Genomic DNA, 24,496 nt, shown 5'->3' with positions numbered 1-24,496 from the left:
TGCGGAAACGTATACAGTTCGTTGATCATTATCCGGTTCGTGAGGCTTTCTGGGCAATCCGTTTGCCAGACACGTGATGTTGGCCACCAGAGTCTTGGCGCTATTGAGCTCACTTATTACCGATGCTGGATTCTGAGTGGGGTATTTAGTGTATTGACAACTAAAACACATTTCAATTGCTGGACACCAAGGCGTGAGAGCTTTGCCTATTCCCCGGCTTATGCTTTGGCCCAAACGAAGTGCTGAAAATTATCCTGGCCGGCCTGGCTAGCTGGCAGCCACTTTGCCAATTGGCAGCTCGACTCGGCTCGGCCCCGATCCGGCCCGGCCCATAGGCATTACTGGCGCATTTAATGGCACTCTATGGACCGCTAATGGAGCGTGTTGTAATTGCATTTCGTATATATTTCTTCCAGTACATACATAAATTCGTTCGATAGCAAATGTGGCTTTGGACTCTGCAAATCGAGTGCATTTCCGTGGCACAAAAAGTGCATACAAATTACGATTTGCTGAGAATTCGTTGCTAAACTACTGAAAATCGTTAACTAATTGCAGATGAGGGCTTAAATGTTGCAGTAAGCAGATAGGCGTGTATATCTATAGATCTGATTCTGAATATATTCAATTTGTGCATTTTTGTCTATTGACAGTTTCATATAGAACTATCAGGAATCCAAATCAGATCTCTGTCAAGCATAGATATGTATTCCATAGTGCAGCGTAATGAGGCAATCCGATTTTAGCTATGCATGTATGTTTGCCTCTCTCATAGTGTCTCTCTCTGTCCATGAAAAGAGGAATTAGAGATCACTTGAGTTGAGTATACGTATGCAGCAGTATGCATTCGGTATTTATATTTAAGTTAAACGAAGCTAGAGTGCATGCAGCAGCAGAGAGTGCTCCCATTGGTCACTTGGAGTTCGACTGCTACGACCTCTACCTGGCGTTGAGCTCAATAAGGTGCCCTATATAAAGGGCAGCAGCTGCAGCATTTCTTCAGTCACCCAGACCTAGTGGGGGTCAGTCGTGCAGTGCAGTAAAAGTAAAGAGAAGCGACTTCAGCGAAGCATGATCGTTCAGCTAAAGCATTAAAGATTTAGAGGAAAGATTTAGTGGAAATACTTGGAAGGAATACTTTGAGGAAATGCTTGATACAAATGCTTGGAACAAATACTTAGAGGAAATACTTAAAGAAAATATTTAGTGGAAAGAATTAGATTAAATGCTTCAAAGAAATAGAGGAAGTGCTTAAAGGATATACTCAAAGAAAAAATACTTAGAGGAAAACAATAAAATGTTAGCTGTTTTAAAAATGCGATCAATAAGAATATTGACAAAAATTTTGTATATTTTAACACATTTTGTACAACTTATCTTAAAAGAGTGTTATATTTCTTTGTTTTATGGACCATTAAAGGCGAATCGACCATGCTGCATGGCACAATCTAATTGTCTAGACACATGTGTTTGTGTGTGTGTGTATATATATAGAAATATCAGGCATTTTTCGTTGGCTTAAGTCAATAAACGTAATTGAAACGTGGCACATTTTCGAGCCGATGACAGGCGCTGGAAATCGCATAAGAAGCTCCTGCTGCTGCTGCTGCTGCTGCTCAAAATCAAATTAGAGCAAACGCGAGGCACTTGGAAGGAAATGCGCACTGCAAGTCACAGGAAACAGGAAAGCGCGGAGGCAGTGCAAAATCAAATAAGAAAATCGGATTGAATTGAAGCTGAGGTAAAGGTAAAACGGTAAACGCTGATTTATTGATTTTCAAGCAGCGTCTTTGACATTCTCCATCTGCTCTACATAGAAATTAAATAAAAACCAAGACAGCGGGAGAGCCAATCTTGCCTTTGTGTTCTGCCTGTTGCAAATTTTGGGGAGGAAAAAAAAGATGCAACAGCTCCACATCTTAGGTGGAACAATGTCAATTCAGACACTTGGGCACACCAAAAATTGTATTTACAAAACATTTACTTCAGTCCGTTGCGTGTCTTTTTTATTTTATGTTTCATTTAATTTTTATTTTTATTTTATGCTTTTTTGTCATTTGGCGCTGCTGCTGCCGTCGCCGCTGCCGCCGCTGCTGTTGCTGCTGTTTGTTTGTTGTTTGCGTTTGGCGTTGAGTAGCGGAAATAGTAAAAGTTTTCTAATGAGAAAAGTTTACACACAGAGACAGAAAGGAAGCACGTAGGAGCGAGTGAGAGAGATGGAGGGAGAGTGTGTGAGAGAGAGGGCGAACCAGTAGAGCTCTTCTAAGATGTAGGCAACGGACAACCCGTACAGAACGAGCGGCTCCGCCAGAGCCAGCGGAACCAGTGGAACCAGCGACGCTGTCCACATTGGCGACGAATTTAATCATCTGCCTTTACAGTTCCTCCTACTCCTACTCCTACTGCTACTGCTACTGCTGCTGCTGCTGCTGCTGTGTGCGCGAATGTGCACATCAAAAACTAAACACGTCAAAGTAAGCAACGGAAATGAGAAAAAAGTGCGCTTATTTATTTTGTACTCTTTTCCAACAATTTCGTTTTTGTCGCCTACACCTCTATTTGACTTGGTTGACAGCGAGACAGAGAGCGAGATGGAGAGAGGAGGGAGAGGGCGAAAGCTAAAGAAAAAGACATAGACAAAGACACAGGCGCCCAACGCCTTTCGGCACGTCAACATCAAAGCGTGTTATAATTTTCAAATTATGCAAAGCTCTGCTAAATGTGAACGTGAACTCATTCCAACATTTTGTAGTGCCGGATAGCACGGTTGAATGTCACAAAGGGAGCGCCAGGCTCGCATCCAGCTGTTAAGTGCCCGGTCTGCATTAAGTGTGCCATGTTCCGTTTAATGTAGCTTGGACAGATCGTATTTGAGATTCGTATAATTTATGTAGGAGAGATTGTGTAAAATACAATTGGGTAAACATTGGCAGACTCCGTCAAATTAAATAATGTTAAATAATTGTACAAATTATTGTTTACAATTATTAATAATATTAAATATTAATAATACTATTTATTTAATAATACTATTTATTTAATAATACTATTAATAATACTATTTAATATATTTTTATTCTTTTAATAAAATTATGTATACTAATTTGTAAATTTTATTTTTATTATGAATAATTATTTTAATAAATGATATGTGTATATTTTAAATAATTGTAGGTCTTTGTAATAATATTAACAAAAATAATTAAGATGTCACGGCAGCAATGAATGCTAATATTTGAATAATAAAATGCTTTTTATATCCTAACCCCATTGAATATGGGAAATTTGAGTAAATGTTTTTGTAAAGAGTATGTAACAAGGCAGAAGGAGGCGGGGTAGACCCCATAAAGTATACATAGTCTTGATCAGGGCGACGAGCTGAGTCGAATTATAACTCACCTATATCCACCCCCTCTCCCTTAAATTTGTAGAAGGCGTATTTCAAATACTAGAGACTTGCCAATGTTATAAACGAAGTTAGTCCATCAAGAACGGAATTAAATTCCCGTAGTAAACACATACTGTAACAAACGCGTGTTTATGCGTGCGTGCCTATGTATGTGTGTCTGTGTGTGTTGTTTCTTGCGTGAGCAGAAAGACGCAAAGAATTATTGACATATGAGTTCCTCGTGGGGTTCAGTGGAGTTCATAGTCGAGCAGTCTCGAGTAGAGCATTCTTACTTGTGAATCTTCATTCATTATTATTATTCGCAAAGATTTTAATTGGCATCTAATTTAAAGAGCACCTGAAATATGTGAATTGTTTTATTATATCACATCTCACACGTCAAGTGCCCGCCCACAACACGCCCTCACTCTTTTTCATATGCCGCCCTTTTCATGTTAGTGATTGTATCTTGAGGATTCATGTTACGTTATGTCATTCGGCAGCTGCTAATAACTTGCATGATTTAATACACAATTTAATTGTTGACCCTGTGCGATACGTATCGGCAATTATTCGGTAAGCTGACATTTTACAAGATTTCGGATAGCGTTTAACAAGCCAATTGAAATGGCACAGTCCCCATGGAGCTAGGGGTATATAAGAAGCTGCCCGACAGAATGCAGGCCAGCAGCGAGAAGTCTCCGTTTCCCCAATATAAACGGCAACGTGACGATCCGAAAATGAAGTTATTTTGCGCTATTTTGCTTGTTTACGTGGTGGCTTTGACACTGTTCGGCGTGGACGGACGCGGCGGTGGGGGCAGTAACAAGGGCCTAGAGGTATGCAACAGCTAAATACTAACTATTTAATACATATTTGTCCTAAACAATCTTTTGATGCAGGACTCGATGCGACTGTTTGTGCGGGTAAGATTGCTTTCAGTTGAATAGCGGAAAACGTTCAAATTTCTCTGCCCTCAAGACGCGTCGCCAATTAAGCCTTAGTGAAGAGGAATTGAAGCGGCGACGCTTTGAGGGCTACAAGGCTTTACTTATGCGATTTTGCCAATGCCTATTAATTCTAGGCACGGCGCCATGCCCCCGTCACTAACATGGGACTTGCGACCGGACCTGGCTATGTGAAGAACGAGGAGCAGCCGCCATCTCAATTCAGAGTAAGTCACTAGACGACAAAGATCAATATGTTTATATTATGATGATGATTATTATAATACGACCTATGATTTTAATATGTTACCAGTCGCGTCGCAATGTCATGAACAACGATCCAACGAGCCATGAGAACAACGAGGAACAACCGCCACATATCAGAGTAAGATTCATTTTTGCATAGCCAGGCATTATAGCTGGATAATTTTAGCCTTTGTCCTCGTAGACCTCATAGGGGTAATTCCTTGGAAAATACTCTACTACTCTATTCTATCCCATTCACAGCGAATTCGTCAGTTGCCCGGTCCAGGTTTACCCACTCCCCCCCCTGGCATGCCCGGCCCACCCATATAAACCAATTAATTAATTAATTAATTAATTAATTATACATAATTCACAAATAGAGTACCGCTCATGTGCATGTCAAAGGGAACTAAACGCTAACGAAACCAATAAAACTTGTCTAAGGCATTCCAAAAACATAATCCCGCAAACTTGTTGCTAAATTTCCAGGGGATATCGTTGCATCGACCCAACTCTTTTGCGAATTCCTTGAAGCTCTCTCCCATAGATAATCAATTCGATATGAATAAATATTTAAATACATTTATATTTAATCCACAGCCACGTCGCCAAGCACCGCCGCCGCCACCTGAGGGCATGCCACCACCGCCTCAGGGTATGCCACCACCACCCGAGGGTATGCCACCACCACCAGCTTAAGGATACGAAATAGTTAAATATTCTTCACATACACATATCATATAGTAAGGCGCTTGCTTAGGGTAAGGGAACCACGTCATAAACGAGAACTATGCGTATAATAAAATCTATTTCAAGCATTCCAAAAACAAGATTTCCGATCCCATAAACCATTTTACATTTCTCAGTAGTAATTTGCGCTAATCCTTGCCGGCAGCTGCGCACACATGAAACAGGTAGATCCTGGCCAAGGGTTACCTGTTCGGATCTCGTATTTAAGAGGCTGTCGCCAGCTTAGTTCAGTTCATTTACAGATCGTACTCCCTGAAGATGAAGATCGTTGCGTTTTGCTTGCTGAGCAGTCTCACTGTTGCCCTGGTGCTGGCCTTTCCTGCTAGCCACAATGCAATTGATACTGTGCCAACTGCTGAGCTGCCTCCTGCTGCGAGTGCCAATGCAGGAGAGGGAACCACCGCTCCGTCATCAACAACTGATCAGCTACGTCGGCCACGTCATCTTCTGACGAAACTATTCAGCCCCCAGCCCCAGGTGATTGTGCAGCCCATTGTGGTGCAGCCACCGCATCATAGCCCCTATCCCAATACGTATATCTACAACGGGGGCGGTCGAGGCTATAACAATGGCTACGGCGGAAATGGATACTGGTAGAAGCATTGAAAACTTGTCGAAAATTTAATAAACGAAATTTTCCCTTGAAGCACGCATTTTATTTTTTTTTTTTTAATTCTTGTTACTTCCGCATTTTATGCAAAGTTAAATTTCCTTCCACGCAAATCCCTTAAGTCCAAAACAGTCGTCGACTTGACGGCAGCAGTCGCCGTCCGCTCGTCCGCAGTCCTTTCTAATGCCTAATTAGGCATGCTCGGCACGTAAGTCTAATTCCCGAAAACTTGGCGAAGGTCGCGCCTCGTCAGTTGGACTGCGAGATTTTCCAATAATTCCAATACCCGCCGACAGTCTGCGGACAGTGAGAAATTTGTGAACTGGTTCGGTTCATCGATAATTAAAAAAAAAAACATACATAATGTAATATATAAAAATATATATATATTAAAAAAAAAAAATATATATATATATATATGAAAATATATGAAAAATATTTAAAATATTAATCCAGTTAAAAAAAACTATATTAAAAAATTTATTATTACTATTCTATTAGTTATTAGGAATTTCTTTTATTAATTAACATTAATCATTATTTTTTTAATGTATATACCTTTTGTTTTTATATTTAAAGTTTTTATTTTAACATGATAATAAATTAATCAAGCATGATAATGAAATCTCCAGTTATTTGAAATTTAACTTATTCGAAATTTCAAGATTTTTCAAGGTATTAAATTTTTGAATTCCATTCGAAATATATGTAAATAGAAACTTTTGCTGATTGGCATAGTGACAAGGTACAAAATGAACCAGTTCATGAAATGATTAGTGGTCCTTTTAGATCAACGAGCTAGTTTTGTTTGCCAGCCCTGCACAACTTCCACCTGGGGACTCATCATTCATCAACTGAGCAGCGCGCCCATGGGGTCCCAAATGGGCAGTTCCTCGCTGGGCTCGTCGCGGAGCGCTTGCATCACGCCTGGCGGCACAAAGCGTGCGTCGACAACTATCTCAAAGGCATACTCCCGCAGCCAGTCGACGTGCAGGACGGTAGCTTGGCCCATGGATGCTTTGCGCTTGGCTGACTCTGCTTCGGCTGCATCTGCTTTGGTTTTCGCATTGTCGACGGTATCGGCAGCATCCTTTATACTCCCCTCGGATTCTGTATTTTGAACGGCATTAGTCTTTGCTGTCTTGCGTATCGTGCCAAATCGCAGTGGCTGCTGCAGTGCGTCCAGCGAGACCTCGGTCACCAGCAGCGACGTATTTCGACTCGTCGCCCTATAGAGCATACGGTCCGCCTTGTTTAGAGCTGTGCCCACCGGCATGCCGAATACCTGCTCGAAGTTGTGCGTTTTCAGGCTGAGCACTCCTTCGTTGTTCTTGAATATGCGCTGGATATCGCATGCCAGCCACACAGCCGAGCCAGCGGCCAGCGACTTGACCATGACCTCAAGCAGTACATCCATGGGCTGGTTATTGTAGCTTTGCAGCAGTCCGCCCATCAGGTTGGAGCTATGGGCAATGCAATAGTTGCGCCCGTAGCTGGCACTCGGGCGGGGATCATGGCCCAGACTCACCCAGGCATCCAGCGCAAAATGGGGCGTTATCATGCGCTCATAGAAACTGCGCGGCGTAAACAGAGTCTCCTGCTCTTCGTCCTTTAAGTCGAGCGTAAAGCTCGTGGGCGGCGTGCCCAAGCAAATGTTGATTACCTTATAAAGATCTGTGAGCATGGACTCGACCATTGGGGGCAGCTTCTGGGCATTCCCATCTGAGACGAATTGCTCATGCAGCTGGCTGCTAAACTCGTGCAGCTGTAAGAGATTTGAGAGTTATCTTAATCCAGCAACACATAAGGCATACATACTTTACTCTTGAGCATCCGATTAAGGTGCAGGGTGTGGGTCGAGGACCAGCTGGCCAGATAGGACTGCTTGGGCATTACGCCGTATTTCTTGACCAGATTCACGAACATCTGCCAATTGCCGCCATCGGGCACGGTGTGCTTCATCAGGTACCTGAAGGTGCGTCCCTCAACCGGCTCTCCGCGCGCTAGACACTCGATCACAGTATTGAGGAAGTAGTTACAGCGCTCAAGCTTATGCCAGTAGAACAAATACGGGGCGGATAGTTCGTAATCTTTGCGCAGACCATGACGCAGCAGATCCAGGCCCGTGCAGATCCAATGCGGACCGTCAACGCTCGACTTCTTCAGCCTGGCCACCTCATGGTGCTCCTTGCCGCCCACCGTCAATTCCTGCAGATTGGCGCGCTGGCATGCGCTGATCGGATCCCCACGAGTGCAAATGTTTTGCGCCAGCCGGTTCAATGGCAGGCTGAAGAACTCGGAGCGCCACTTGGACAGCTGGGAGCTTTGTAGTGCGAGGCCAGCGGCATTTGGCGAAATACTCATTTCATGAACTTTAGACAATTTTTTGTTGATACTTAAGAAAATAAAATTAGATTTCTATTTTAATGCAATAGAAAGTGTGACCAGCCAACCTTCTATACATCAATTTCCTAATACGGCATCAGGGCTGCAAAAATTGACTAGTGGAAATGTAAATCTTGCATAAATGTGAAATTTTGCATACAGAGTTTGAGTTTCGGTATTGTTGAAATCAGAGTTACATATATAAACCTAATAGGCTAAAAAATTTTGTATAGTTTCTGAGAAAAAAGCTTTAATTTTTTTGGTATTATTTTATAATATTTATTTTAATTTAATTAAAGAGTAAGCATCAAATTTGTCCATCGCTACTTCCAAGTTAAGCTCACATATAAATATTTTGTCATTTGATTTGATGATGAAACTTGTCATACTGAGAGCGATTCAAATTGGGGGCGTATAAGCTGCAGCTTAGCTAGATGCCAAAGTTATCATTCGAGCGTAGCTCCCACACAGCAAACAACAAATCTCAGTTGAAGTTTTTAGCATCGTTTTGCTTGAGAGAGAGAGAGAGAGAGAAAGATGGGAAGAGAGGCATATTCAAGGTTAATTGAAAAGTCATTTAAAATCTATTTTGATTTTGATGATAATCAGTGTGTAGATGATCCACATATGTATGTATATACATATAATAGAGTAATCAATAATTATTATAGAGTAATAGACCCGCAGTGATTTATCATGTAGTTGAGCGTATCCAAGGTCTGTTGCTGTTTTTTGTTGTTTACACTCATTGACAGATTCTCTGTTTGTATTTGATTTACTTTATATATTCTGTATTGCTCGTTGTTATGCAAAAACGACAAAATCAATATTTTTTGGCTCGTAGCGATTAGTTGAAGTTTGTATAGCATCGAGATGAGACATTTAGTCAAAGTGAGGCTGCCTCTGCTGCCTCTGCTGCTGCTGCTGCTGTTGATGACGCACTTGACTGTGACGAAGCCCCAATATTCATATGGAACTGGTTATGGTGGATCTTTTATGAATAGCAATGGTGTCGGACCCGTTAGGCAAGCAACTAATGGACTCATAGGATCTCGATATAGTGGTGGACCTTTTGGAAATTCTGGCTATTTAATAGCCGGTAGCAACAGTGGAGGACCATTTAGAGTTACTGGTGGTCAGGAAGGTCTCATATCTGGAAATCAATATGGCGGGCCTTTTGAAAATACTCAAAATTCAGTTAATGCTGGCAGCAGTGGAGGATTATTCGGACAAGGAACTCGTGAGCATGGAGGTATCATAGCAGGACGTCAAAGCGGAGGTCCGTTTGGAAATGGTGCTAGCAGTGGCGGATCTTTTGGACAGGATCAACAAGGTCTAGTTACAGGAAGTAACAGTGGAGGACCTTTTAACGTAAATGTTGGTCAGGAAGGTATAATCACTGGAAATCAGAATGGGGGACCTTTTGGAAATACTCAGAATTCAGTTAATTCTGGCAGCAGTGGAGGATTATTCGAACAAGGAACTCGTGAGCATGGAGGTATCATAGCAGGACGTCAAAACGGAGGTCCGTTTGGAAATGGTGCTAGCAGTGCACAGGATCAAGGGCTAATTACAGGAAGTAACAGTGGAGGACCCTTCAACATAAATGTTGGTCAGGAAGGTATAATAACTGGAAATCAGAAAGGGGGGCCTTTTGGAGGTGCTGCGAATGGAGCTGCTGATGGATTGGTTAACAGTGACGGCTGTGGAGGTTCATTCGGACAAGGAAATTCTCAAGTGGCGGGTGGTTGCAACAGTGGAGGACCATTGCAACAAGGAAATAATGAATTAATAAGTGGTAAAAATAGTGGAGGTCCTTTTCATGTAAATGTTGACCAAGGCGGCGGTCTCATAGCTGGAGGTCAAAATGGTGGACCCTTTGGAGGTGGATTGATTGGCGGTGCCGGCAGTGGAGGACCCTTTGGTAAACCAGACGGACTTATTTCAGGTGGGAGCAATGGTGGACCTTTTAACAGTGGGCAGCAGGGTGTTATATCGGGTGGACAAAACGGAGGACCGTTCGGGAGTCAGGCATCTAATGGATTAATAAACGGCAGCGGAAGTCGAGGACCTTTTATATAAGCGGCAGAATTAATTAAATAAATGTATAGTCATAATTTTGATTGAAATCGCAAGAGTCATTGAACTCTGTGCTGGCAGCTGTGTTTTGTTTCCTCGTTGTTGTTTCCTTCTCTGAAATGATACAGATAAAGCTAACAATTGTTGAAATTGATTTGCTGATTTATGCGTCTGTTGTCTCCGCAAAGAGCTGCAAGTCGAAAAATGCAGTCAAAGTCATGCAATATGCAATAGTCGCTCCCCATTCCGATCCCGATTTCGACCAAACCTGAACTCGGGGCAACTAACATTTTTGTGCTTGTGCAGCCAGGCGTTGATGGAGACATTGGCCAGGGGAAGGCGGGAGAAGTGATAAAAAGTGTACGTGTGTGAGAGAGAGAGAGAAAGAGAGAGAGACGAACGAGACAGTGCTCGCTCTGCTCTGCTTGTTATCTGTGAAGCAGATTTCTACATAGCAATGCTTTGTGGCGCTTGTTGCTGTTGTTGTTGCTATATTTAGCCGCCCAGACGCAATATATATAAAGTTTAATTGATTGGAAAATCAAATTGATTCGATTCGAGCAACAAAAGCAATGTGAACGCCCCAGGCTCGGCTGGACCGCATCGCACCCGACCAGAGTCCAACACCCAGCCAGGTTAGCCAGAACCTGTGGAACAGTTAGTCGCAGCTTATATATATTCGCCACTGAATGCAACTGCGTCCTTTTAATGGTCTATGCATTATTGTTTGGCCTCTGATCATTGTTTCCCAACTGCCCCAGACTTGTGTTAGTTTTTGTGTAATGTTTTCATGTGGCATAAATAAGTCTCTTGGTGGCAAAGGCAATTGGAAACAGAGGTTTGCAGCCAAACCAAGTGGATTCTGAACTCGGTTAGTTCATAATTTAGTAGCTTGTTTCTGGTGTTCCGGCAAGCAACCGTTCGAGGCATAACATAAAAGAAATCTTTGCTACTACATATGAGTTACACAGAAAGAAAACTTCAAGAAATTTAATCACGTCTCCGATTTTGGCTTAACTGAATGAATGTGTATTTAATTTAATTAAATTAATGATTAAAAAATTAAATAAATATAAAATATATTATTTAAAATAGCTCTGACATTATTTGAATGTATTTTATTTTAATTTGTAAATTTGAATTATATTATTTATAATAAAAATTAAAAATAAATTAAGGTATATAACTAAAAAAAAATTTCATTTATAAACTGATTGATGATTGAACCGATGATATTTTAATAAATAAAAAGTCGAATTTGTTGTATATTATTATATATTTATATGTAATAAAATAATAAAAAACAAAGCATTTAATTTATAAACATGCATATTTAATAAATCACACATTATAAACTAAAATAAAATTATAAGAATACAAAATTTTCAACCACCTCTATAAAAATGCTCTTCAAATTTTAGCTGCTGATCACTGTACTTATATGTATTTTAGCTGTCTTCGTTGTTGCTTATATGAGAACTCCCACACAATATTATAACAGCACTTTGTAGTAGTTGTAGCTCATTTAAGTGGCGTTATTTCTCTCCCGCTCTGGAGTTTTCTAATTCTCATTTTCTATTCTCACGTTTGAGCAGTCAACAACTCAGCTATGCCAGCTATCATTAACAACACGGCAAAACCTGTTTAATTTTTATTGTTCAACTTGCTCCGCAGTCGAAACGAGAAAGAGAGAAACTAAATAAACGCAAAGCGTAAATTGCAGTTGGTTGGGGCAGCTATAGTCTAGCTGAAGGGTGGGGGTGCACCCAAACAAAAGCTCACAACCTCAGCTCAGCTCGGCTCAGCCCACCTGCTCAGGTGGGGCTAATGTGACTGCTCAATGAATGCCAACAGCCGATATGTTTAATGGCCAGCAATACAAAAACTTTTACCTACAACCGAAAGCTATTCAATTGAAAATAATTAGCAGACACATAGCGAAACTTCTTAATTGCCTTAGCATTCGTTGCGAGTTGGGAGAGGAGACACCAAAGAGAGAAAAAGCAGATGAGAGCGTTGCTTCATGTGAACTTGCTAGCCGCGTGAAATATGTGCAAATGGGTGTGCTCGACTAAGACATACTGGGCAATAAAATAAAATAAATAAATCAAAATAATAAATATACAATTGAAAAAAAAAAAAAACCTGCATCAATTTATTTTTGCAGAGTATAATTAATTATTTATTCAAAAATTATTATTCATAATATTTATAATAATGTAATAATGATTTCATATCATCAGAATATATTTTAAGCGATATGAAATTTTGTGCTCAATTTTAATTGCATTTATTGTTAGTCAGAAAATTTCTATACCTCCTCTTGTGATCAATTCTGAGCAGGGTATTGTAAAACGTAAACAAATAAGGTCATGATAATCAGTGGGCGCAGACAGCCACAATCGCCTCATGCATATAGATTGATTGTCTACCCGAAGACATTGTATGTTACCCTTCTGCTGCACGTCGTCGTAGCCCTCTCTGGAAGCACTTTCATATAAAGGCGTGGTATTATTTAAAACTCATTCATTTGAACTTCTTGCCTTGACCATGCAGCACACTCATCAATTCATTTTCGTGCTTTCTCTGCTCGTTGCACTGCTCAGCGGTAAGACTTCCTATATATAGATTATATACATCAGCATATATTTATTTACATATTATATGTTTCGTTGAAGCTGTCAACGGACTGCCGTTCGGACTTAATTGGGGCCCCTCTTCCAATCAGGGACCCAGCGGCGGACCAGCCTGGAATGGTGGGCATGACCAGACAACCGATTCTACACACTATAATCAGCACTCAAATGGCGGGGGCAAATGGCGCTATTGAATGATCATACGACTTATGAAAAATTAAAAATTTTGCAGTTGCTTATGAGCAAGTGATTTCAATTTGACCATTTTCATTTAACTGATTATTTTTAGATATTTGTCAATTATTTATAAACATATAAAACAACTTTAAGGCATGGCTATAAAAAGAAATAAAAAACCTGTGCTTACATTGTATAATTTAATTTATTTATTTTAGTTTCTATAAATTTGTTCAATTTAATTTTTATTTACGTCGAATTTTTACGAGGTATTGCAATGAGGTTTTACCCTGAGTTTTATGCATAGCTGATATTCATTTTACTTTTTTCTAATATATAAAACAACATATACATCCGCACACGTAGGCGCATCGGTTGAAGAGGAGGCTGCGCTTGAGCTGCGGTACAGACTCTCGCTATGGAAAAATTAATTGTTGAATCACGATGAACTTTTCTAATGAAATTGACATCTCAACGAGTGCATACACAGGCAAATGGCCAAAGCACAAGTATTTAATGTATTGTATTATAATGTATGGATAAGAAGCACATGTTCTAAACATTAATTTGACTCCAGTTTGAGCTCTGTTGATAGTGAAGAACATTTGCCAACTTGTATTTAAACTTGAAATAAATTCAATCTCTTTAATGTTCATCTACTCATTTATTTTTCACATTAACTAAAAGAGCTGAACTTTCTTTAGATTTAAATTTAATTCAGTTTAAGGTAGACGGTTCTCGCTTATAGCTAATGAGCATCGTGAAGGCCATTTAGTACGACCCTCGAAGAGCACTGATAATTCATGTTTAACTACACTATTTGCGTTCGATTAAAGTAAATAGATAAGTATATATGTACATGCATTTGTACATTCATGTGTATTTGCGCTTATGCTCTCTTTGTCTTATAAGCTGATAAGCCATCGGAATTCTCGTGTGTATTCCCCATCAGAGCGATAAACCTGTGACCTAAGTATGTACGTTCGAGTGAGCTTAAAGAAACAAGTATTCTCTGAGGTGCGAATGCAAATGTTTGCCATGAAGGGGATTTCCCAAGTGCTATTTGCGCTACTTGTGACAGGTATATGTATATACGTATATACATACGTTTATATAAATATATTTACTATCAGTTAAGATGAATTATACATACATGCATGTGTACATTTAAGAGCGCATATTATAGTATTGTGCACACTTCAATGAGTTGAATTTAATATTGAAGCCCTTAATTTAATGTATAAAAAAAAAATATCAAACTTGCAAATACTCTGTAATAATAGCAAATGATTAAGAATAACTGAATACAGTTCATACATTTTCTTAAAAATTTCTGTTAAGTGAATTCCTATATAATAATAAATATTAGAAAATATTTTTAATTTTTTAATATAGACAAAATTATAAGGAATGAATAATAATAATATTTTTTTCCCTATATAATAATAAATATTAGATAATGTTTTTAATTTTTTAATATAGTCAAAACTATAAGGAATGAATAAAATTAAAATATTTTTTTAAATTATTTTGTATGCAAGCAAAAAAGTCGTTCTGTTCGAGGTAAAGGACATTTATTAGTCGGTGATTCTATTTTCATATTTCTTATGTTTCTTTCTTACTATCAAATTAAAATAATTCATTTGAATCTAAATTTTTTATGTATATCTCACTGTTTTCTAATTTGTTCTTGCCGCTCTCTCAATTATCTGCCAATTTATGTGTTTGCGACAGTTTAGATTTTCTTTGTTTTGTTTTTTGCTATTTATACTCATTCATTTTCTTTTGAGCATTTCACTCAGATTCGCTTTGACACTCAAGGTTTTTGGTCGTTCGCGAGGCGGGAGCCGAACTCGTCAAACAGTTTCGAGACGATCTCAGAGCGATCGAGAATTGCAAATCGTGTAGAAGCGGAACGACTCGTCATAATCATTTCTGGCTTTTTCCCCAGAGGTTGCATACTGTCGACCTCTCTGCGATATCTACCCACACGTTCAATAATACATTGAATATAGTACTCAATCAATCGGCCGTATAAAAAGCGAGCGTTTAGCACTGCGTTTCTATAGTTAACCCGTTGCACCAATTCAACATGTCTCGCCTTCTCATTATGATCGGCCTATTGGCACTCGGCGTTTGCTTGGCCAGCGGTAAATAGTTTTTAAAGGCTTGTTTATTTTTAATCTGTCAACTGATCGTTCTCTTTGCAGCACTACCAGCCCAACCCTTTGTGGATCATAGCAATGGAAAGGAGACGTCGATTCCTGGCACAACGACGCCAGAGGACTCGCAGCCAGCTCAGCGAGTGCCCAACGTCCTGTACAATCGGGCCGGCAATGTTGTGTTGCAAAACGAGGCTGGCACCATCTATAAGCGTCCCGATGGGCGCACGGTCCTAATTGGAGCTAATGGTCAGACGCTTGTGACTCGCTCGGATGAGAGTGACGAGGATACGTCCATTGATGATGATGACGATCAATTTAGACGCCAAAAGGGAAACCGCGGAAATAGCGGCAATATCTTCATATCTCAAGCCGGCGGGAGCGGCATCCAAACCTACAATGGCTACCGGAGTGAGCTTGTCGATGGTGGACTACGGCTGACCGTCAACGGTTTTACCTACAACTTCCCGGCTAAGGACGCTAGCGTCAATTCCAAGCAACAAATCAAAATCAACGGCGAAAATGCTACGCTGCAGTATGACAATGGCAACATAGTTGTCGAAATGGCCGATGGCACAGTGATTGGCAAGGCCGAAGGCGGACTCTTCACTGGCAATCGCCATTCGTACGACAACCGCAAGAAGATCCAGGAGGAACTGGCAGCCAATATTGCAACTCTTCAATACAATTTGTCTCACTTGCAAGATAATATAGCCCGGCAGATCAACCAAATTGGAATCAATCTAAACAATTTTCCTTTTTAGAGCTTGTTCCATATTGGAAGAGTAAATGTATGTATACAATTTGCTTAAATAAATAATTCAATGAACATTTCAAAACTTTTTCAACTGGTGACCTAATCATCATTTTTTTTTTGTTATTGTGCAATTAACTGTACTTTCTGACAATTCATTAAAGAAGACGAAGACTTATATATATATATGTATATATGTATATATATATATATATACTCAAATTGCTATTCAGTTCTGTTTATTGGTTGAGCACGATTCTTCTGAGAATTATTCAAATGAATTTGGATAGATAAGTGTGGGATCTTTGATGTGTGGGATTTCGTGACTTTTCGTACTTTTGTTTTGATAATGAATATAAATACACGAGAATGTCTTTCTATATTTATAAATATTTGTAGATCCCGTAGAGAACATTTAATTAGGATTATATTATATTATATAGATCTTATTTATTTTTTCTAACGCATTCTAAAAAATATACAAGTAAGATTGTATAATCATAGAGTTCGTATAGAGAAACTGTCTGCCCTTCGGCAAAAGGTGCTTCCATGCTCTCTCTCTATATAGTTCAGCCATGACATTTGGAATACTATGACAAAGTAATACACATTATGCACAATTTTTCTGTTGAGTCTGAAAAATGTGAGCCATGTGTCCCGCTGTTCGTCCTACATTTTGCACTCTTACTAATTTCAAACTGCCATACATCAGTTGAGGGTGGTGCTTTCGGGTGGGTGGGGGTTGGTAGACCACCCGCAGCTACGCAAATTCCACAAGTGACAAGCACCAGGCAGCAGCTCTGCCATTGCCATTGCCACCTGTAGACGTAGAGTCGTGGGTCCATTCATTCACTTTCTAACCCCTTGACTCCTGCCAGCACGATGTATGTGTGTGCAAGTGTATGAGTGTGTGTGTGTGTGTGTGTGTGACAAATGTGCGTCAAGTTAGTCGCAACTTATTTTACAATGGGGCGTCTCCGCTCGCAACTTTGAACTTAACTGGAGAAAAATATTTAACTTGGCGGAATCTTTTATAATTAATTCACCATACTTCAGACTTATTTCAGCGGCCTCACTTTGAGCTTACCGCTAACATGGGTCTTCCTATTCTCGAGTTGGAACGTTGAAATTTGAGTACTCTGTAGTTGTTGGTCTTGTTTGTAGGAAGGCAACAAGAATTACAATAAAAAATGGTAGACAAGAGTAAACATGTATCATTCAAATATTATGAAGAGCTACTTGCGTTAGGAGATTTGTCTTGTAGATAATATTAATTTAAAATTTAAATATATATTTATAAAATTTTTAATAGTCTTTTTTTTAAGTTTAAAAAAAAATAAAATTAAACAAGTATATTATAAATTGTTTAGTACTACGGGACTCTTTAAGACTCTTAAATGCTAAATCATAATTCTAAGACTTATATAAATGATGTGGTAGCTTCCAGATTAAAATCGAGAATGAATTTTTATAGTTTTGCAGTGTAAACAGGAAAATTAAAGCAGCGTTTTTTATGCCTCCGCTGCTTGCAACTTGATGACATAATTTTGTGACTGTATTTTTCTTACCACAGAGAAGTGGGCGGGGCAGGGCAGCTGGAGAGGTAGGGCATCCGTCAACAACTGTGGGCTGCACATAAAGTTGTCACAAGTCATTTTAACGCCTTGCCACGTGCAAAATGGCGTCCAAAGTGTCTGGTCTGTATAAGTGTTTAAGCTTTGTGTGTGTGTGTGTGTGTGTGTGTGTATTTGTGTGAGTTAAATGAAGCATGAGTGTGTGCGGTGCTTTAAATAGGGGTTTCCATGTGTGCATGTGTGCGTGTGCGTGTGCGTGTGACAAGTGACACAAACTTGCAGCTAGCTTGCATTTTGTAACTCTCACACATGGCGCGAAATGAGAAAATGAGAACAGTTCGCAAATGTTGCTGACAGCGGCACTTAGCTGCTCCCATTTCACAGCTAAAATATGGTATATATAAAATGTATATACATATATACACACATATATATATCTGGAGAAATAGCCGTCGGCTATGCGAAAATTAAAATGAGTTTTACCTCTTGGTCGACATGCTTAATTTGCTTCAAATGAGCTGTGACAAATGCAGCTGGCACAAATTGCGGCATTAATTAATAAGCCAATTATGTGGCATCCCCATACACACACATATATACTTTATATAGCTACATATATCTATGTATCAGGTCTGCTCAGCGTAGAGTACTTTTCTTTTTGGACCACCCTTCTGTCCACACTCAAGTGCTCGCACTAAAAGCGGTCATGCACACGGGTCAAGCGCAGACCGGACAAGCTGCAGTTGCTTTCTCATATAGAACAGGCCGCTCGACTAATGGAACCCTAGCACCTGAGTCAGCCTTAACTTGTAATTAGCTGGGCGCAGGACATTTTCTCAGGTAAACGAATTTTCGTAAATTGCCTGAAATGGAGAAAAATGTTTAGATTGTTCTTACATATCTAATATTTACTTCATATGAAGGCGTCTTCATTAACAATACAACAAGATTACAAGTAAAGTGATATGTCATCAGCTCTATATATATGTATATTTGTTTATATTTTATTCTAATTTTAGTTATACGACTAACAAAGACTTTGCTGATCAATCTACCATCCAATGTAACAAATTTAATTCAATTTTTCTTCGGCCATCAATAATCAGAGCGAACATGCCTATACAAACGTTGTAAGCAGCCATCTCGGTCTTACTTACGACATTCGCAATACAAGGGACTTGCTCTCTCTCTCCCTTTCATAGAATGACAATTAGAGAATATGATCAGAGTTTAGCAAAGACGCAAACCAACTCGGATAAATATTCTACAGCTGAAGCAATAATATACAAATTTTGTAATTAAAAAAAAACAAGAATTAATATGTATATCAAAACTATAAATTAAGTATTGCTTCAAAATAATATAAATAATAAATGAGTAATTAAATAAATAAATAAATAAATTAATAAATAAAAAAAATAAATGAAATAAATAAATATATAAATATATAAATAAATAAAAAAATAAATAAATACGTAAATAAATATATAAATAAATAACTAAAAAAATAAATGACTACATTTTAAAAATAAAAATTTTGCAAAATTAAAAATTGAACTTCCGCCCATGCCGTATTATTCTATAAAAAGAGTAGATGTAGTTATTTCAGCTTTAGTTCATAAACAAACAATAATTACAAAATACCAATATATCCATTTGTCAGTTTTCTTCAAGCAGCAACAGATATCGCAAAAAAAAGAAGACAGCAAAACAAGAAAAAAGGACGAGAAAAACTTCTAAGCACTTGTGCAGATAAAAGTCGAATGGATTTGTTACTTTGTATTGTGCTTGCCCTGGCTAAGCAGAAAGTTTTATCTGCTTTTGTTTGCCTCAAGTGAAAGTTAAATGGGCCAAAAGTAACCTTTATGCAGTTGTTTACTCGTATATTTGCCAGCAAAAGGCCAATGCGCTCGATTCAGATATCAGAACTACCTGCGTGAATAGTTTTGTGCATTATTCTTTTTTATATCCTTTAGTGTTTCCCTTCTTATTTACCTTTTTTTTTTTGCTCTATGCCAATTTAAACTGTAGAGGCATTCAGAAGTTGTGGCACTTATTGTAAATAGTCGTAGCAGACATTCTTCGAAATGGGTTTTATGAATTTAAATATATTTTAAGCCAAACAGTTTTGAGCCTTGTTTATTATTCTGTTTTGCTTTGTGAGCAAACTTTTTTATATATATTTTCTTTCAAATACAAAATGGATTCAATGAAGAGAAAAACTATCGAAGCGTTCTAAATATGAAGACCTTAAACTGATTTTGGACTAGGGAGATACGTATACGTAATATTTGTATACATAAATTACCACTCACTTCAGGTTGTATTAAATCAGTTTCATATAAAAGTATTCATGAAAATGAAATTTTTACCTTTCTTTATTTGAAATTAATTAATAATGATTTATAGTCTCCATTGTAGTTGGTAAAAAAAAGAGTAGTTGTGATGCGATGCAATGGCAGATATGAATCTGCATTTTAGAATAATATAATATATATTAAAAATTTGCCATGAAGCTGTGAATAATGCAATTAGCATGCGCAATTTTTAACCAAGCCCCCATTTGAGTAAAATTGAGTTAAACCACATTTTGAATAAATAACACTTGCTCAGTTACGGATATTGTTTGCTCGAGATTCCAGATGTAAACTGCAAATTGTAAGTAATTATTTTTTTCTGGGATTTCCAAACTATTTCGAATTACAAATTTCACAGAATCTTATACTGTTTTTGTTGCATATCGTATTCAACTTTTTAACTAACTTTTATTTTATTTCTGTGATAACGATTCTATTTCATACCATTTTACACAAAATCATACTATTTCATATGAAATAAATTTTTGTTTAATACTATTTGTTTTTTTGCGTTGTCCATGCTATTCCATGCTCTTTTATTATATTATGTTTATATATTTATTTAATTTTATTCATATTATTTCATACTTTGCTACGATTCATACTATTTCATATTATATCTACATTTTCATACTATTCAAATATTTTATAGTATTTCCATAATTTCATACTATTAGAAGTATGCAGTTAATATAAGTGAAGCATGGTGAATTATGATTCAAGTCCTTATATATGCTTGGCCATACGAGTTCTCCTTTGTGCAGGGCGACATCCAGTTGGCATTCTTATTTGTTTGTTTTAGTATAAGTCTGTGCATTTGGAATGCATTGCGGTAATTCTGAAGCAGCCATTACTCGCACAGTATTTCACACGCATGCAGAGAACTTTTCAACATGATTTATACGGCCCGGATACTTACTTGCGTATCTGTGACAAAGTGCTCCTTTGATTTATGGCACTTTGGCAAACAATGCACTGCGCAATGAGTTTGACATGTGCAGAGTCCGAAATTTGTTGTTGTTATTGGCAACACTCGGATATTTAATATGGGCACAAATATTTTTAACCAGTTTTCAATCAAATAAGGTGAATGGAGGGCAATTATTGTAAATTTTGGATATAATTTCGTTTCGTGTCCCCAATGGTTTCTAATTATGAATGAAAGTAATTAAATAGGAAATTGGGTGGCAAAAAAAAATAAAGAGACTAATATTTGTATAGCGAAAAATTATTATAAATAAGAAAAATCATTAAATAATAATAAAAATTTTCCAGAATAAAAAAATAAATAAATATAAATAAATAAATAAAATATATTGAAATATGCTGCCAATTGGAGATTTATAAATCTCTTATTGACTGAAATGATACCTAGATGCATATATATTCTATCAATAGTATTTACGTATATAAACTTTGCTTTTAATACAACGAATAAGATATTGAATCAGTCACTCATTTATTTCTACTTCCACCATTAAAGTAATTGAACAACTTTTCATTATTGTTTCTTGTATATTCATTAATTAATACTTAAGACAGAACTAGAACTCTCTAAACGTGATTTGATTTCTTTTGGCTTGGATATTTTTTATAATTGTCAAACATAAATATGTATATTTCGATTCACATTGATAATGATTTCTGATTGGGTTCCATTTTTTGGGGGCAAATTAATTGTCGTTATTTGGCTTCTGTCATCGCTTGGGCCTACCTGGAAGCTCTGGTTATAAGCATGATAGTCCAGGCCATCGTATCGGACAGTCACCCAGTAGTAGATCACATCGCCTGGCTGGAGCTTTTGCAGCCGATTAATATAAGTCCAGCGTCCATTACGCGGCGTGATTACAGTGGTAGGCCAGGTCTGATCACTCAGACCTTCCATTTTCTCATTGAGTTTGCCGTGGAAGGCGAACAGCGAAATTCCCGGTCCATCGGGTATGGAGACCTCAAATCCCTTTGGACTATTCACCTTGATAGTCACCGGTGGCACTTCGTAGGCGTGGCTGTTGCCCAGTGTCCCACAGACGATGAGCAGTAAGATAAGCTGCTTGACTCGAGACGTTGCTGCCCTCATGGTAACTGGCTTCAGCTCAGCGAGCGGTTATTGCTTTTGTAGTGCGCGAGACTGCGTTGTTCCTCGGCACGAGTCGAGTCGCTGTATTGTTTGGGACCAAGCCAAGAAATATGCAACACAAAGCCATTCAAATAACTTGCTTAAATACTTGCATAGCGAGAGCTTAAAGCTTTTACTTGTGGCAATGCACTGGCTAAGACAGTGAGTCCCTGTCTCATGTGTGCGGCTTGAGACGATCTGCTTTGTGCCAGTTACTCGCATTTGGCCACAACTATCTCTGGCACAGCTGCAGTCGCTTTTTCTACCTCTCTCCCTGTCCCTCTCTCTCTCTCTCTCTCTTTCTCTCTGTCTTGCTCTATCTCCAGGCAACTGCGGCAGTTACTTAAATGGTTACTGTTGTTAATGCTGCCAAGACCCAAAGAATGTTGGCCATGTATTTATGAGCATGTGTTGGCTGCATCGTCTCACACACGCCCTCTGAGAAATGTCAGAATTGTCAGCTAACCAGGCGACGTGTAAGACGTATTTAACGACCTGCTAACTATAGTTCGGGTTGACTCTGTAATAAAGACATTTTTGCTAGAGATGAAGTGTGGTTGAATCTTATATTTTAAAGGGTTTGTTATGATAGTTGGTAAGAAGGTCAAAAGCTTGATAAAAGAATAAGATATTGCGCGTAAGGAACGAAAAAAAAAAGCTTCTGTCTGATCTAAATATGGTTATGTATTTATATGAAATAATAGCTATTATATCTATTTCAAATACTCAATTGTAATAATTGCTTTGATCCATATTATATACTTTAGATGAAAATATATATAAGATTATGTTTAACTTGCTTTATATAATATATATGTGTACGTATATATTAAATTTTTCAATACAAATCTTGAGTCTATTTAAAGTTAGTTTCTTCAAAGAAAGAATCTTTAGGTAACAGCATTTAATCGCTCAGCAGTATTATAGTTTTTCTTCAGTGTAATGAGGTGAGTCTTCAGTTGTAAAATTATAAGTTGTTAGTTTTGAAAAGGTAGTTAGGATTTTAAGAATTAGGGAAATACGACACATTAGTCACGTTTAGTTAAATGTGATATTCGACAATAGCGAAATAAAGATCATTATGCAAACAACCAGACTTGAAATGTTAATTCAGATCCGGCAAACTTGATGAATCAAATTAGAATATGCTCAGAAAGTAAAGCAAGAAAAAAAGATTTTGAATGAAACTCACTAAGTGGAGCTCACACGTAAGAACATTCCAAAATCTATAATTAATTCAAATGATGACTAAGTACCGAATGAATATACATACATCTGTTGACTATAGCAGTATAAATGTATATATAAATTTACAATTAGTTTTATTTTGCTTCGCTTAAATTGAATTGCCTTTATTAATTTACAGATTCGTCAATAACATTATTCAACAATTTTGTGTATTTTTTCTTTTCATATTCACTAATTAATAATTTAGCACAGCATTAGAATTTCCTAAGCTAGAATTTAACACTTTTTGGCCTACGGCTGAGAACTTATTCAAATTTATGAAACATAAATATTTATGGTGGGATTCCCATTGACAATGATTTGTGAAATGGTTCCATCTTTTCTGGTCAAATTGATCGTCGTATTTTGGCTTCTGGCATCGTCTTGGCCTACCTGGTACCGCTGGTTATACGCGTGATAGTCCAGACCGTTATATCGTACAGTCACCCAGTAGTAGAGCACATCGCCTGGCTGGAGCTTTTGCAGCCGATTAATATAAGTCCAGCGTCCATTACGCGGTGTAACGATATCGGTGGCCCAGGTCTGATCACTCAGATCATCCATTTCCTCATTGAGTTTGCCGTGGAAGGCAAACAGCGAAATTCCTGGCCCATCGGGTATGGAGACCTCAAAACCCTTTGGACTGTTCACCTTCACCGTCACCTTGGGCACTTCGTAGGCGTGGCTGTCGCCCAGTGTGCCACAGACGATGAGCAGTAAGATAAGCTGCTTGACTCGAGACGTTGCTGCCCTCATGGTAACTGGCTTCAGCTCAGCGAGCGGTTATTGCTTTTGTAGTGCGCGAGGCTCAGAGCTTATCTTCGTTGGGGGTTTGGGGCTTTTGTTTGCTTCCATTGGCAGCTGTGTTTTTCCCGCTACGACAGCGGCACGAGTCGAGACGCTTGATTGCTTGGGGCTCTGGTGGCGGTGAATAGTGCACCAAGCCAAAAAATATGCAACCCAAAGTCACTTAAATAAATTGCTCAAATGCTTGCATAGCAATAGTCCAGGCATGAGAGTTTAAAGCTTCAGGTTGTGGCTATGCAAGGGCTAAGTCAGCCTCTGTCTGGGAGAGATATAAATAAATC

The 24,496-nt window shown here is 38.4% G+C and overlaps 8 protein-coding genes across 9 annotated transcripts; 5 read left to right on the top strand and 3 right to left on the bottom strand.

Annotated features, from left to right (window-relative positions):
• The first annotated feature begins 4,037 nt into the window (after positions 1-4,037).
• LOC108654159 (uncharacterized) lies at positions 4,038-5,413 on the top strand. Of its 2 annotated transcripts, none has more exons than XM_089261237.1 (5): positions 4,038-4,227; positions 4,291-4,314; positions 4,473-4,562; positions 4,649-4,720; positions 4,843-5,038. In XM_089261237.1, the coding sequence occupies exons 1-5, from the start codon at positions 4,066-4,068 to the stop codon at positions 4,909-4,911; spliced, it is 417 nt and encodes a 138-aa protein (XP_089117363.1). In that variant the 5' UTR covers positions 4,038-4,065; the 3' UTR covers positions 4,912-5,038. The 2 variants fall into 2 exon arrangements, with proteins under 2 accessions (XP_089117363.1, XP_017960747.3); XM_018105258.3 differs by lacking the exon at positions 4,843-5,038 and adding an exon at positions 5,182-5,413 and having other exon boundaries at positions 4,041-4,227.
• A 26-nt stretch (positions 5,414-5,439) lies between these two features.
• On the top strand, positions 5,440-5,977 carry LOC108652842 (uncharacterized). Its single transcript, XM_018103040.3, has one exon. The coding sequence runs from the start codon at positions 5,590-5,592 to the stop codon at positions 5,926-5,928; it is 339 nt and encodes a 112-aa protein (XP_017958529.1). The 5' UTR covers positions 5,440-5,589; the 3' UTR covers positions 5,929-5,977.
• Positions 5,978-6,656: 679 nt separating this feature from the next.
• Positions 6,657-8,428, bottom strand: LOC108654155 (bleomycin hydrolase). Its single transcript, XM_018105251.3, has 2 exons — positions 7,760-8,428; positions 6,657-7,706 (listed from the first exon to the last, which is right to left on the bottom strand). The coding sequence occupies exons 1-2, from the start codon at positions 8,303-8,305 to the stop codon at positions 6,792-6,794; spliced, it is 1,461 nt and encodes a 486-aa protein (XP_017960740.1). The 5' UTR covers positions 8,306-8,428; the 3' UTR covers positions 6,657-6,791.
• A 729-nt stretch (positions 8,429-9,157) lies between these two features.
• On the top strand, positions 9,158-10,449 carry LOC108652841 (uncharacterized). The gene has a single exon (XM_018103039.3). The coding sequence runs from the start codon at positions 9,200-9,202 to the stop codon at positions 10,406-10,408; it is 1,209 nt and encodes a 402-aa protein (XP_017958528.1). The 5' UTR covers positions 9,158-9,199; the 3' UTR covers positions 10,409-10,449.
• Positions 10,450-12,784: 2,335 nt separating this feature from the next.
• LOC108654166 (uncharacterized) lies at positions 12,785-13,422 on the top strand. The gene is made up of 2 exons (XM_018105265.2): positions 12,785-13,013; positions 13,084-13,422. The coding sequence occupies exons 1-2, from the start codon at positions 12,956-12,958 to the stop codon at positions 13,233-13,235; spliced, it is 210 nt and encodes a 69-aa protein (XP_017960754.1). The 5' UTR covers positions 12,785-12,955; the 3' UTR covers positions 13,236-13,422.
• A 1,615-nt stretch (positions 13,423-15,037) lies between these two features.
• Bbd (Bombardier) lies at positions 15,038-16,221 on the top strand. Its single transcript, XM_018103038.3, has 2 exons — positions 15,038-15,368; positions 15,429-16,221. Exons 1-2 carry the CDS (start codon positions 15,311-15,313, stop codon positions 16,142-16,144), a joined length of 774 nt encoding a protein of 257 aa, XP_017958527.1. The 5' UTR covers positions 15,038-15,310; the 3' UTR covers positions 16,145-16,221.
• Positions 16,222-21,507: 5,286 nt separating this feature from the next.
• LOC108652839 (gram-negative bacteria-binding protein 3) lies at positions 21,508-22,179 on the bottom strand. Its single transcript, XM_018103036.3, has one exon. The coding sequence runs from the start codon at positions 22,140-22,142 to the stop codon at positions 21,666-21,668; it is 477 nt and encodes a 158-aa protein (XP_017958525.1). The 5' UTR covers positions 22,143-22,179; the 3' UTR covers positions 21,508-21,665.
• Positions 22,180-23,562: 1,383 nt separating this feature from the next.
• GNBP-like3 (GNBP-like 3) lies at positions 23,563-24,216 on the bottom strand. The gene has a single exon (XM_018103214.3). It carries the CDS (start codon positions 24,162-24,164, stop codon positions 23,685-23,687), a length of 480 nt encoding a protein of 159 aa, XP_017958703.1. The 5' UTR covers positions 24,165-24,216; the 3' UTR covers positions 23,563-23,684.
• Positions 24,217-24,496: the final 280 nt, after the last annotated feature.

Source organism: Drosophila navojoa, chromosome 5, assembly GCF_054131105.1.
Source record: "Drosophila navojoa isolate 15081-1374.11 chromosome 5, UAZ_NAV_1.0, whole genome shotgun sequence".
NCBI classification, from domain to species: domain Eukaryota; kingdom Metazoa; phylum Arthropoda; class Insecta; order Diptera; family Drosophilidae; genus Drosophila; species Drosophila navojoa.
Note: the sequence above shows the minus strand (reverse complement) of the source record. Positions and strands in the feature narration are given on the sequence as shown.